The sequence below is a fragment of the Gallus gallus genome, chromosome 6 (genome assembly GCF_016699485.2).
Source record: "Gallus gallus isolate bGalGal1 chromosome 6, bGalGal1.mat.broiler.GRCg7b, whole genome shotgun sequence".
Classification (NCBI taxonomy): domain Eukaryota; kingdom Metazoa; phylum Chordata; class Aves; order Galliformes; family Phasianidae; genus Gallus; species Gallus gallus.
The window spans coordinates 5,770,095-5,784,711 of NC_052537.1; the positions used below are offsets into that span (position 1 = coordinate 5,770,095).

General features: G+C 44.2%; 1 protein-coding gene across 2 annotated transcripts; it reads left to right on the forward strand.

Annotated features, from left to right (window-relative positions):
* The first annotated feature begins 8,754 nt into the window (after positions 1 to 8,754).
* Positions 8,755 to 13,954, forward strand: TMEM254 (transmembrane protein 254). 2 transcript variants are annotated; one of them, NR_104092.1, is given in 4 exon segments: positions 8,755 to 8,931; positions 9,194 to 9,262; positions 10,249 to 10,308; positions 12,323 to 13,954. NR_104092.1 is itself a non-coding variant. In NM_001282077.1 (4 exon segments), coding segments are annotated over 4 exon segments (384 nt in total). In that variant the 5' UTR covers positions 8,755 to 8,832; the 3' UTR covers positions 12,444 to 13,954.
* Positions 13,955 to 14,617: the final 663 nt, after the last annotated feature.

The following is a 14,617-nucleotide window of genomic DNA, read 5'->3' on the forward strand; positions in this document are numbered from 1 at the left end:
CACACAGATTCACAGTAAAAGTCCAGGACATCTGGGAGCAGCAGCTTGAAACAATTTCTCACTGCTCTTTCCCATTCTTCTACAACATCACTCTTGTCAGCCTGGGCTATCACAGCTCAGATACATCCCACAAAAACTCCTTTCTCCCTCAGAGTTTGAGGATGGTTCAGAGATTTTCCTTTCCACGTAAGCAATACAATTTGTACACAGCCAAGCATTTACGCAGAGGAGAAAGGGAAAGAGCAGGCAGGTAGCAAATGGTTCATCAGTTCTAGGTACGGTCGAGGTGTGCTGCTAAGCTTTAATTTGCTTATATTATTCAGATACGTATGTAAGGAAGAGTCGATTAAGGTTCGGACACAATAAGCAAGTTTACAGAGCTTAATGGCACAGTTTTGTCAATGACCTTCTCCACAGCAAATGCAGCTTTAGTTGCTCCTCATTCTCATCACACAGGATGCAATTCTGCTTGCATTTAAGCCCACAAGTGGCTTCACATACAGACTTGCATGTGCCAGCTCCAACACACTAGAAAATGAACCAATTCACAGAGCTACTCCCTCCAATAAGTGATTGTTTGCTGGCCAGGTTAGTTCTTGGCCAGCTTATTTCAGGCACCAGCATGAGATGGGGCATAGAGAGGCACAGAGAGAAAGAAGAGTTGGGGAGACCTGATTCAAACTGACCCAAGAAAGCACGAAATTGCATATGGCCTTTCCATCTCTGCATCATCGGTACAGCTGTCCATGGGGTGCACGACAAACTGGGTCCAGGGAACCCATCTGCAGGTTACAAAGAGAGCAAATTCATTCAGTCTGGCCACAGTGAAAGTGATACCCCGAGGAAGGGTGGAAAAAATAATCAAAAAATAAATAAATAAGCTGTCTTTTTTTTTTTTTTTTCTTGTGCAGCTTTCCAATTTTCATGGCAGAAAAAAATCTGAACACATCGTGTCATGGGAATGACTGCAACACAAAACCCACCCTGCAGGCAGCCCGCAATATTGGTCCCAGAGGGAGAGGAGACCCCCCCACCCTCCAGCACGCTCATACACGCCTTACAGACACAGCCTGCTCAGAAGAGATAAGGAAGGAGTCAGCAGAGGAGAAGCTCTGGGGCTTGCAGCGACTTGCACTGCTTGCTAATAGCGAGTGTCCATCCCTGCTGGCTAGGTCAAATAGACAGGCTTTTGTTAACATCCTTTGGCTATGGAGAGAGCAGTTCACACTTGCTGGAGTTATTGTTTCAGGCGTTCTGCCAGGCAGCCTCTTTACACCCTTCATTTCGAGAGATTTTCTTTGCAATGCTAATTGATAGAGACTTAGATTGTGAGTTTGTTTTTAAGTGAGATTCCAGGAAACAAGATGGCAATCTTGTCCTCCCCCTCCTCTCCTCCCTCTTTTGCTGAGGCATTTGGACTTGGCCTAACCTAAGAGCTCACTTCTGCTACAGCAGCAGCTTGGTCACACCCAGGTCCAGGCACTGACCTGCCCTTGCTGTGTCTTTCTTCTGCCAATGACCCTTTAAGTCAGGGGCATGATGTAAGCGCACCTAGAGAAGAATCAAAATTACATATGGAATATGCTGAAGATGCAGGAAGAAAAGAAAAAAAAGAAAAAAGAAAAAAAATATAAGTATGTAGTGGACATTTAGGAGAGGCAGCAAAAATTATTGTTAGAAAAGTACTAGCCACAGTGCTCGTTAAAATGGCTCTGAAAAAGGCTTGCGTCTATCCTAGTCCAGATCAGGGCATCGGGAGCTCCACTCCTCTCTCCCTTCAGAGCAGCCCCAGCGTTAGGATATGCAAAGAATCACGTTAGCACGGGTGGGATGCCAAATCACCCGGTGCTGCATGGCTCTGCCACCAGGCGCCTGCCTGGGGAGTCTGTGCTCAAGCACAGACCTCTAGAAACGCCTACATCAAACATTTTTCTAGGGCAGCGCAGCGTTATTGATGTTTAACCAGATCTTTCATCCTGATGGAGGCAAGATCAATTTCACTAGTTGGTCTTCAGACATTAACACCTCATAAAAAGAATGTTCGTGCCCCCTTATCTAGAGTGCATCTTTAATTATCTTCTGGTACACCTTTTGCAGCCCATTACTTACAAGTCAACACCACTTTAATTATGGGCTTGGCAGTAGAAGACAGCCCTTACATCACTGAAATAAAAACACTGCAGAACAACCCTGGAGAACAACAGAGATGGCATGTCCAAACGCTGTGGAATTCAGCAGAATAACATGAATTCTCCTCTACAAAGATTTCCCCGTGTGCCATGGAAATGTGCCTAGGAAAATCCCAAGGAACACATGCAGCCAGGAAATGCTTGTGTTCTTGCCTGCTCTGCAGGGCACAGAGCGCTCACAGTGGCATCTCTTGTTTTGAAAAGAGTTCAGTGGCCAGGTGTGTGCTTCCATAAAGGGCCAAGGCAAGCAGGGTGGAGACACACGTTGCACCTCAAGCAAAAAAAAAAGGTGAAATCACACAAAGAATCATAGAATCATTAAGGTGGGAAAAGACCTCTAAGATCATCTAGTCCAGCGGCCCACCTACCACCAATACTGCCCACTAAACCAGGTTCCTTAGCGCCACATCTACACGATCCTTGAACACCTCCAGGGATTATGACTCCCCCACCTCCTTGGGCAGCCTGTTCCAGTGTGACTGCTCTTTCACAGAAGTAGTTTTTCTTAATATCCAACCTGAGCCTCCCCTGGCACCACTTGAGGCCGTTGCCTCTTGTCCTATCACCGACCCCCACCTCACCACGATCCCCTTTCAGGGAGTTTTGTGATAACATTTCCTTTGCAAGAGGCATTTGTTCCCCATCCAGTTCAGAAGCAGCTCCTGAAAGAGCTGTCACCTGCAACATGGAGCTCTTCCCTATAGCAAACACCTTATGCCAGAGTCTTCTTCTAATCTCTCTTCCTACCCGAAATGAACGTTGTTTCTAACAGCTGAAGTGGAGGAAAACAGTACTGCTGAGAACAACATGAAGAATTAAGGCATACCAGTCTTGCTGTGACACAGTGCCCATTAAAACGGATAGATTTCAAGGTGAAAAAGCATTAGGCCAGTAGTAAGATTTAAACATTTTTTTTTTTCTCCATTGCTTTTCCAGTAACTGGTAACTCCTAACACTTGTGGGGATTTTGTTGTTTGTTTTGTTGTGGGATTTTTTTGACTATCACTGATAGCATTCTCATAGAACTATGTATGTTGAAATCCAAGACCTCGTTTCTGAGTTTCAATAACCATCTGTTGTCTGAACCTTAAGTTGGTTCCTTGGTTGTGCTGACATGATGTTGACTACTGTTGAATTTTTGAATCCTGCGTCAATGCTGTAAGAAACTGTCATCTTTTTCAAAGTGAAGACTGCCTAAGCTTCAAAGAGAAAGTTAAATTTGAAGGAAAGCATGTGCAGACTTTGTGACTGATATTAAATAGAATCATAGAACAGTTTGTGTTGGAGGGGACCTTTAAGACCATGCAGTTCCAACCCCCCTGCTATAGGCAGGGACACCTCCCTCTAGACCAGGTTGCTCACAGCTTCATCTAGCCTGGCCTTGAATGCTTCAAGGGAGGAAGCATCCACAGCCCTGGCACAGTTCTCTGGGCACAGTAAAGTATTTCTTTTTAATAGTATAGTACAGTACAGTACAGTATAGTAAAGTATAGTTTGAATAGTAGGCCTGTAGTGCCTAACACCATTCATGTTCCTTGTGGGCCATGGAAACAAATCTTGGGAGATTTACGTAGGACTTGCTGGGAAGGCTGCTCCCACTCATGAAAAACATTGTCTCTTGCTTTGGTGGAGGGAAATCTCTTCTATGGCACTGACCTGCCGCATGCAGCCATGTAGAATGGTGATGTGGAGTTTAAATAGCCTGAGCCTGCGTTTGCATAGAGTTAGGATGGCCACAACCTAATGATGGCAAATCAGTAGAGAAGAGTGTTCAGCAGTGCAGGATGGACTGCCTGATTCCTACTTGCAAGAAGCCAAATGCTTAGATCATCACAGACCTTGTTCTACTTGGAGTAGGAAAAACCTCACAGTAGCCTCTGCAGTTACAAACTAATTCTCTAAAATCCTGCCTCAAAAAAACAACAAAAAAAAAAATTGTGCATAATATCTTCCCAAATCCAAACCAGACCTCCAGAGCACTGCCAGGCACAGGTCCATCTGGCAGGCCCTCACTTGCCCCAGCACCACCCAGCCAAGTACCATTTCCTTTAAATGCAGAAGTATTCGCGCCCATCAGGGTCAGGTTCACAGTCTGTATTACTTTACTGCAATCTCCTCCCTCATACTCCTGATCGTCTCCATTCCCATCTCCTTCCCCTTTTTAAGGGAGGCTCCAGCAGCCTCCTCACTGTCTGTGTATCCAGCAGATGCCTTCAGTCTGATCCACTCCCAAAACCCGTGTAGACTCATTGCATCTTAAGAGGGACAGAGCTCTGAACTGCAGATGTTTTGGGACAGGGACTGTATCTTTTTGTGCGTATATGTGTTGACAGAACACAAGCACACTCACATGATGCTATAGGAATACTACATCATAGTCTGCCAAGCTTGATTACGATAACTAGTCACCTAAAGACGAGTGAATGTGGCCTTAAGGCTAGTCTGCTGGGCCTGGAGACAAGCTGTCTGCAGTCTTCTCCTCCCTGCTCAAAGAACTATCATCTAAGTTCCCTTGTCAGCCCTATTCCTTCTCATCTCCCAAACACCATCCCCACCCATGTGGATGTCCTGAAGTGTGCTTCCCACCCACCTCACCCACATGCTAGTGACCCCAGATCCCTGCTAAATCTCTGTTGGATTCTTGTAGTGCAGCCAGTTTTTCCCTCACAAGACTTTTGTTTCAGGCACAAAGGAAAAATAAAACAGGGCTAGAAAACAGTCAATTGACATGATGTTTTCATTAACTGAGAAGCACATTAAAAATGCATTAGCTGGGCCAAGCAGACCCTCAGGAGTAACACATTAATTGGAAAACTTTCCTTTTCCCAACACTCCACGTGAAGAACTTGGCAACCAAAGGCTGTGGCTTTCCAAGTCTGAAATAGAAATAAAAATATAGGAATTCCTCACGAAAGGAACAAGAACCAATACTAGATACCAACCAGTGTGTCTTAAAACACTCAATCACTGTCATCAGGTGGTTAAGGGACAGAACAAGGCACCAGAATGCTGGTGGTTTGTTGGAGATTGACTGCTCTGTCCTGTTTCAATAGCTCAGTGTGTAATAGCGCAGGATGCTGGTGTGCACTCACAGCCCACTTTTTGCATAGTTTAAACTGGTCATGTCCTTCCAACACAAACAACGTGAGGAGGGCTACCTGGTCACATATCATTTATCCTGGCTAGGTAGGTTCACTATTATTAATCTCTCAAAAAATTATAATATACAAAAGGTTTATAATACTCTTTTTGTTCATATGCTTTTACAAATTCCTGACAAATTCTTCAGCACAAACGTAACCTAAAGGAATCCCACCAAATGCTTCTAAGATGAATTCCGATTTCATAAGCTGAGCTTTCAAATGGATGCCATTTGTTACTACTCCACGTTTTAAAGCTACGTCACATAGTGAAAGAAATCCACCAGAATTGGTTGCACAATACTTCAGTAGCAATAAAGTCATTGACTTCCAACAGACACCAGCAGAAGCAACTGTAGATCTGCAAAGTGCACACCTGTGATCAACACTGAAGCTATTTTTGCAGCCTGCATTTCAAACTGGTGAGCTTTTGCTGGCTGTTTAGAAAGGCTTATTAATGCAGTGTTGGCTGGAGTGCATCACGACGAAGAAGTCTGTTTCTTTTTAATAACAAAAAACACAGCCAAAGCGTTAGGATGGGCACACAGAACTCAACATCAGCTGATCTGTAAAACACACAAACCAAATCTGTAGTAAATTCATAAGGAATACAACCCCTTACAGCTTAAAAGCAGTGCTTAGTTCTTAATCTCTGCAAAGACCAAAGAAGTAGGCTGGGGCCTTTACAGCCAGCAATTTCCAAGACTTGCATTATGCTCCTGATTATATTCAAAATACAACAGAAGAGACCTGGTTTTATCAAGCACACACAGAATAAGGATACATCGGGGAGACGTGTATTTACTTGCAAGACACAAAGAATCACAACCAGCAAAATTACTACACCTCATTTTTCCTCCTTACGTACTTCTCATTACTCTTTAGAAATTATTTGCAAGTGTGTGAATGCTGGCCATTATCTGTGAAACTACCAGGCTTGCCAAACAGCAACAGGCCATATTTGAAAGGCTGTACGTTTGCACAGATTCTTTAGTCCTAGAGCTTACAGTGACATAACGTTCAATACGCCACTAAACATTAAAAATGACAGAGGAGCAAAGTTAGTTGGTTAAATTAGCAATCAGGCACTGCTTCCAGTAGCTTCACTACAGCACTGTGTCTTTGATTGATAATTTCATCTCCTTAGGTAACTTTCACTGACTGCACCCTGTCTCTCTTACACAAGCTTCAAACCCATTTTAAAGTTGGCTGCATTTCATTTCCAAGTAACTTCCTAAGAGGAGCCCAATCCTGTAATCCTCACTAATACAGAGAGCGGCTGTTTACACAGTCACATCCCTGACTCCAGTAGGGTGACTCACGCAATAAATGTAGGTCTGGATTAGAGTAACCACCACCACCACCCCCCTTTCTTTTCCTTTTTTTTTTCTTTTCTTTTCCTTTTGGAAAGAAGTTTAAAAGACACAAGAAGAGCCAACATGTCTCTATCTACCCTCCTCCGGCATCTACCAGGAACACAAAACAAAAGAGGCAGACTACCTGGCAAATACCCTTTGTACTTCCCGATGAAAGTGAGATAGTCAATATCTCTAAGTTAGAGATAGCAAATGTTTCTAAACGGGGGAGGAAGGGGGGGGAGGACAACGAGTTTTTAGAGTTTAGATACAGCAAAAACGTCAGCATTTGAAAATCTAAGAAAGTGATATGCTGCTATAAGCAACGTGTGGAATGAGCCAGAGATGTCCTGGGGATGGCTCAGAAAGAATGCACCACTCCATTTTATTGTCTTCTGCAGAGCTGACCCATTTCAGCTGCATACTCAATCACTGTGGAGACGCCTGGACCCTCCAGACATAATTTCAGCAGGGAAAAAAAAAAACAACACAACTCGCACAATATTATTTTTCTAAAAAAAGTAGCCTTTGAGATCTACAGGACGATCATTCTGCCATCATTCTCATGCTACTGTTCTGCTAGTGACCATCCTGGGCAAGTGAAAGAGAAAAGTTTGTATACAATTATGAGAGAGCACACTTTTTTCACCCTAACTTGTTTTTAAGACTGTGCTTTCCCTCTCTTTTCTGTGGCCTTAACTGCTATGAAATAGTGGTCTTTTCAACCTTAATGATTCTTTAATCATTCTATGATCATTAGATGATCAGAGGGCTGGAGCACCTCCCCTGCAAAGGCAGGCTGAGGGAGCTGGGCTTGTTCAGCCTGGAGAAAGGAAGGCTGTGGGATGACCTCACTGCAGCCTTTCAGTACCTAAAGGGAGCCTACAAACAGGAGGGGAGTCAACTCTTTACAAGGGGTGATAAAAGCAGGACGAGGGGAAATGGTTTTGAGTTGAGGGAGGGAAGATTTAGGTTGGATATCAGGGGGAAGTTCTGTACTATGAGAGTGGTGAGGTGCTGGAACAGCTGCCCAGAGAGGCTGTGGATGCCCCGTCCATCCCCAGAGGTGTTCAAGGCCGGGTTGGATGGGGCCCTGGGCAGCCTGGGCTGGTATGAAATGGGGACGTTGGTGGCCCTGCCTGTGGTGGGCAGCTTGGAGCTTCATGATCCTTGAGGTCCCTTCCAACCCAAGCCATTCTGTGATACTATGATTCTATGAAAATAGTCTCAGTGAGCAATCTACGTAGCCCGACACAGAGTAAAGCCATGTTGCTCACCTCTGAATGCCTACAGAGCCCCATCGTAGCCGACTGTTAGTTACCAACATCTGCATGTGCTCCAGCTCAGGAAGCTGTTTTGACACATGGCACAGACACGTGTTACAAAGCGTGCACCAACGGTGAGACGTGAGCGAGGCTGAGAGGATGCAGTAGCAATCTCAGAAGCCAGGGCTGGTGAAGCAAAGCGGGCAGAAATAACTTTGGTTCCCCTGACCAAAAAGGCAAAGTGAGTTGGTTCATCATTTCTTTTTTGTTTGTTTTTTGTTACTTCACACAGTGCTGTTTGCACCTGCAGTTCCTCATTCACATTTCCAGCACTTGAAGGGAGCGTATCAACAGGATGGGGAACGGCAGGTGGACAGTGATAGGACAAGGGGGGGATGGTTTTGAACTGAGACAGGGGAGGTTCAGGTTGGACGTTAGGAGGAAGTTTCTGAAAAAGGCTGGGTTGAAAAGGAGCACAACAACCATCTAGTTTCAATCCCCTGCTACGTGCAGGGTCGCCAACCACCAGACCAGGCCACTGGAACACTGTAGGCACACTGGAAGCCAACCGAGGCCCTTCCCGCTCCCCTGGGCCGTGCCTCAGAGGGTGACGGCACCTGCCCGCGCTCCGCGCCGCGCCGCTTCCCTCTGGGATCACGACCCGCAGCGGCCGGGTCGCGCCGCCAGGGGGCGCTGCGAGCTCAGCAGCAGAGCCCCTCCGGGCCGGCGCGAGGAGGCCGAGCGACAGGAAATGACGCGGCACGGCGCCCGCCGTCACGGGGCGGCCCACGGGCACCTGCGGCCGCTCCGCCCCCGCTCCGCCCACCCCCCGCGCGGCAGTTTACCTCCGGCGGCGGCGCGCGGCTCGGCGGTTGGCGGCAGGATGACGGGTGCGGAGCGGGTGCGCGATGGCAGCTGCCACTTCCAGCGCTCGCGGCTCATCTGGATGATCGGCATCATCCTCGGCATGATCCTGCTAGGCGTAAGGGCGGCGGGCACGGGAGGGAGAGCCGGGCCGGGGGCGCCCCGCGTGGCACTGAGGTGACGGGAGAGGGGCGGTCACCCCCACCCCTCAGCGACCCCTCTCGGGCTGACTGCTGTCAGAGCAACGGGCAGCGCCCGCACCTGCGGCCATAGCACGGGGTGAGGGGGGAGACAGCGACCCCGAAGGTGACCTTCCTGTTAATAATGCTGTTTTTCTCTTCCCAGTGGGTAACACTGTCACCTTCAACCATCCCTTATAGCTATTTGGGACTGTTCGGTGACTTCCTTCGTTATTTAGTGGACAACTACCACAAGTGGGTGTGCTATGGGTGAGTGCCGCCTGGCTGCCTGCTCCTCTCTGGCTGTCCCTGATGCCTTGTTAACGAGCTGTCCTGTAACCCAGCTCTTAATTACACTTGGGGCTCTGCTGCCAGGCTCATTGCAGCTAAGGGTGTGGGGCAAGAAGTACTGTGGGAGGTGAGACAGGCTAAGGCCAGCATGGAAGGATAAGAATCAGCTTACAGCTGGGCATCTCTGTGGGCATCCTGAGAAAGGAAAGCATGCAGATAATACATTCAGAGACAGTTACTGGTCCTGTTTGCTGTTGTTCTGCCAGCCTGTTGCTCAAATAGACTAATCCTCTCATCTTAAGAGCTGGAAAACACTTTTTTTATAGCCTAGCCTGTCACTTGCTGACTTCTTCCTAAGGGAATCCTCGGCCTGCCTTATCTATTTTACTATACATCACGTAGAAGATGGCCTTTGGCTTTGCTCGAGGCATCCTATGCTTTAGCAAGGTACTGAGTTGGTCCGAATTGGATATCCTTTATATGAAAGCTTACAGATCTAGTAGAAATGATTCTCACCTTCCATATTCTCAACCTGTACACAAAGTTGAACTATATGTATACGCATAGAGCCATACTCTTAAAAGCTTCCCTAACACCATAGGAGCACTAGAATTACTTCCATAAGGATAGCTTTTGCACATTCAACTCTAATTAACCCCCTGCATTCAGTAGACACTTGGCTTAACCAAATACTGAAACATATGGAAACATGCAGTGGATACTCAAACTGGCAAGTTCAGGAGTACTGTGTGAGTTTCAGTTATACTGTCTGGGTTTATAGGCTCTGGGTTCTTTTAAGGCAGTGCTTTTTTCCCTCCTCTAAGATAAGCAGTGCCTTGCTTTGTAGCTTAAAGTGTAGTGACTTTGCTGTGCTTACAGGTGGACACTCTTTGCATAATAGATCTTGGATACAACGCTTTTCCCTCTAATGTACAGGAAAATAAAATGTGTTTTCTTCTTATTAGGTTCTATGTATCCTGGTTGATTCACATAGTAGAAGCCTTGTACGGTATAAAATTATGCCAGTAAGTTCATCTCCCCCTTACTTTTTACCTTAAATTCTCTGGGAGGGATTTCTGGTACAAGTGACTTGAGTTACAGAGTGATTTTGGTGGTTGTCAGGAGTAATACTAGTTCTGAGAGTGCTGGTAAAGTGCATGCTGGAGTGATACTTTGCTGTCCTCTACAGGAGGTTACTGCTGTACTGGATAGCAAAAATAGGGGATGGCAGCTTGGCAAACTGGCAGCAAGGTCTGCCAAAGCTCATCTGGCTGCAACCAAACACACTGTACTGTGCCATCATTTGTTTGATAATTACTCCTTCTGTAATAGGCATAGTTGCTTATTCTTCACTCTTGGTTCAGATGCTGGGTAACAGCACTTCAGATAACAGGAGGAAAAATAGGTGGGTGTTTAATCAGGTCTTACCTCATCAGAATTCTGACTCCTAGTTACCTGCTGAAATAGATTGCATTCGTATTGTGAAAAATACACTTGGATACCTCTGTTCAGGATTACTTAAGATCGACTTACATATGCAAGTCTGCGGAAGAAAATACTCAATAATCAGATCCTAATGCCAACCAAGTCTTAAGTTAGGATAACAAATCATTTGGGAGTTCTATTCCTTTTGTTTCTAATTCAGAAGAATGCAGATATTAGTTTTCATGCTCATGTCTTGTGTTGATTCTTTTCACTCTGCAGAGATGTCAAATTCATTTGCCATTGTGAAAACTACAGCTTTCTCAGCTTCCTTTAATTAAGGCCTTATCTGTCTCTAGCTTATCAGATACCACCTCTTGGAAGCAAAGGAATTTTGTTCCACTAAAAGCTATTTGAAGTGGCTCACAAGCATATTTTCTGCTTTCAGAATGGTATCTAATGGTTACCTATTTACCAAACTTCAGTTTCAAGCTATAGCTTTAAATTAAAGCTTTAACTCTTGTTCTGCAGAAAGCTTTTACATGTATTGGCCTACGATTATATTAAGAGTGAGGCAATTTCATTACTGTTGAACATATCAAGTGGATATATTGCAAACAAGTAATGAATTTTCTGCAGATAGATGTTAAAGACCATAAGAAAGAGGCATGGATTGCCTGTCCATCACGTTCTGTTGAGGCACACTTTTGTAGAGAACTAAGTAGTTGTACTTCCCTAGTAGCACTGAGCACTGTTTACTGATGAAAGAGATAGTAACATCTACACATGAACATCACAAAGGAGACATGAGGAAGAACTGGAGAGTAAGGAGGTATAAATTCATTAAATAGCAGCGGTACTTTCATTGGGTTTTGGCCTCTGTTTCTTCATACAGTCTCTTCCAGTAAGCTTGCTTTATATATGAGCAGGTAAAGTTCCTGAGACCTAATTTTGCACATTCTGGACTCGTTTGTAAACACTCCATGTGGGATTATAAAAGTTTTTCCAGAGCTGGTAAGAAAAAAATTAAGAACAAAAATGGAGAAGTGTTGTGTTAATCAGTACTTAGTACACATTCATTTTCTCTAGGTAGGCACAACAGAGGAACACTTGCAACAGAAGTCAGTAGAGGGAGCCCCCTTCTAAAATTAAGTCAAAGTATGCTTATGCTCGACATAGTTCTCTGCAAACGTGAAATCAGTTGTTTCAGCTTTCATGTTTTTACTTCTTTCCTCTGAAAATATTTCTTCACAGCACTAAAATGCAAGAAAAAGTGTGACATCCTTGACAAAGACAATTATCTTTACTAAGGTGAATGTGATTCAGTTTTCAAGAGGTAAAAAGTGAGACAACATTGGTACTGTGGGCTGAATTTACTGTTGTTTCACATCCCTAATGTACTTAGTGGAGCATAAGTCAGCTTGAAGACAGGTTCTTAATCATAAGAGCCAGTACTCTCTTTTAGGAAATAACCTTCAGTTGGAAATCCATCTGAGATTAAATGTTCTAATCAAGTCTGAAGTATCAGGGTTAGGTAGAAATACCTTTTTAATTACCAGAGTGTGGTCTGCAAGGCTAAGCTTTTTGATACATTTTACGCTTTTGTTAACGTTGCAGGTCTAAAGGCATCACTGACCCAGCAGTTCAGTTCCACTGGTTCATTCAGACACTTCTGTTTGGGTATGCTTCCTTTGGTCTCCTGGTGTCTTACAAACCTCCAGCCAAGAAATACTACTAGAAGCCTGGGACAGAAGTCTCTCCTCACATCCTTCATCCTTATTTTTCAGAAAACAACCTCACATGTTTAGAAGCTGTAATTAGCTAACTTACATTCCTACTACATGATGCAGTGCCCTTCTACCAAAGTTTCTCTCTCTTACTAAAGAAGAAACTCAACTATAATTCACAGGGCCCTGTGGATGGTTTGGTAGAAACTCAGCCTGTCAGTCCTGGCACTGCTTAAGTTGAATTCTATTACGAAAGAGCCAAGGTTGCAGCCTTGCACTATTTGATATGTATTGTATACTCTGTCACTGGTGAGAAGAGGCCCTGACAGTAGTTAGTAGTGGTTCATAGGTGACCTTTTCATGGGGAGAATTTTTCTTCTATGGCAGAAATTGTTATTTACAGCCACAAAGCAACTTGCACCTGTTTTGTGGCAGGATGTAAGTTCTTCCTACAATTTTTCTACAGGACCTATTACTAGCTTTCTCTGTATTTGTTAGAGCCTGGTCTGTGTCATTTGTTATGTCAACCTACTCTCTTCAACAAGGGACAGACTACTTCACTGCTGCAGGCACACGAAAAAGACCAAGTCTTTTAAAAGACCAAGTTCAGGTTGAGGTGCAGCAATGAGCTGGGATACATAAAGCACTTTAACTTGGTTTAATATGTGTGCCTTCAATTTCATGCAGCATGACCTCATCTTTCAAATGTAGACTTTATTCTCTGAGTTATTGTAATATATAACTCTCTATAGAGCACAGAATCCTGTAGCTTTTGTGAGAACTAACTTAGCATCCAAGAAAAAAATACCCACTACATTCCAAAAAGAAAATCTTGTAGGTTGCCACATGAAAATTAAGCATAACAAGTCAGCACTCACCCATCTGCCAGACGGGTGGCAGCTTCTGAAATCTTTTCATTTGTAGGCCATTGTAAGCATCCCTCTGAATATATTCTGTATGTCTAATTGAGCCCTTTTATCTTACTGTCTGTTTTACCCCTCTCAGTGTTTAACCAGAGTTAGCTGTTGTCGTTTTTAGCACTTTCAGAACTAATTGCTATTTAAAATAATAACTGTGATTTGGGGAGAGGATTTTACCACACTACCCATGGTGCTACTGTTCTGATAAAAAGAAGAGAAGATGAGCTTTGCTCAAAAGAAAAGCTCCTTGAGGCAGTAATGAGCAAGCATATACCTTGTGTAGCATGTATGGACTACGCTATGCTATAAGACATGTGATATGTAAGTCTTATTGAGTACAGGTACTTGAGCTTTTTGCTTTTTAGTTCATACTAAAAGCATAGGGAAATGAAGAGCTTTCAATGGTGGAGTGGCTTTTTTCCTTTTTTCTTTTTCCCCCGCTTTTTGACCAATGCCCAACAGATACCACTAACAGTTTTTAGACAACTACAAAGTATGTTTAGTGGTTAGAAAACCACAGGAGCATCAAGAACCTGGGCTAGATTTCCCTGTGTAACTTTTTATCTTATTCTGTGATCCTTTAATAAAGATTTAAAAAAAAATGTTTATTTTCTTTTTATTTTACCCTGGAAATAGATGTATTGAGTTAATTTCATCTAACTAGTCGTTATCTTTACACTAATATCAATACTTGGAACACACAGCATCAGCTTTTTCTTAACAGGCAGTTTTGTCTGTCTTTGTTGCCCACTATTCACTTTGCATCAGTAAAGCTATCAAGTCAGAACTACTCTGTCACCTCGCCCTGCCAGCAGCAGCCTGCAGAGCAAGCACTTGTGTTGCCAGCTGTCAGATTCTTTCAGGTGGGTTCTGGAATTTGAAGTGATCACATCTTCCAGCAGCTAGCAGCCTACCTGGGACTGCCCTCAAAATTAGAAGGGCTTCCTTTTAGAGAGAGGGCAAAAAAGGTTTCTCAATGCAACACAAGCTATAAAATAGGCAGTCAACAGACAACTGCCTTAATTACAAGCTATTTCTAAGCTGGAACTATTTTTTAGCAAAACAACAGCATCAGCTGCTGACCAGGGAAAAGCATTTCTCCAGGTGCTCCTGATGAAGTAGTACTCCTGATCATCTGGAGCAGCTTTTTCTACCGCAATGAAAATACCCTCTCTATAAAAAAAATAAATGGGGAAAGCAACGGTAATGTATGAAATGTATCCTTATTTCCTTAACAGCAGCACAAAGTTCAGCCTGCCACATCC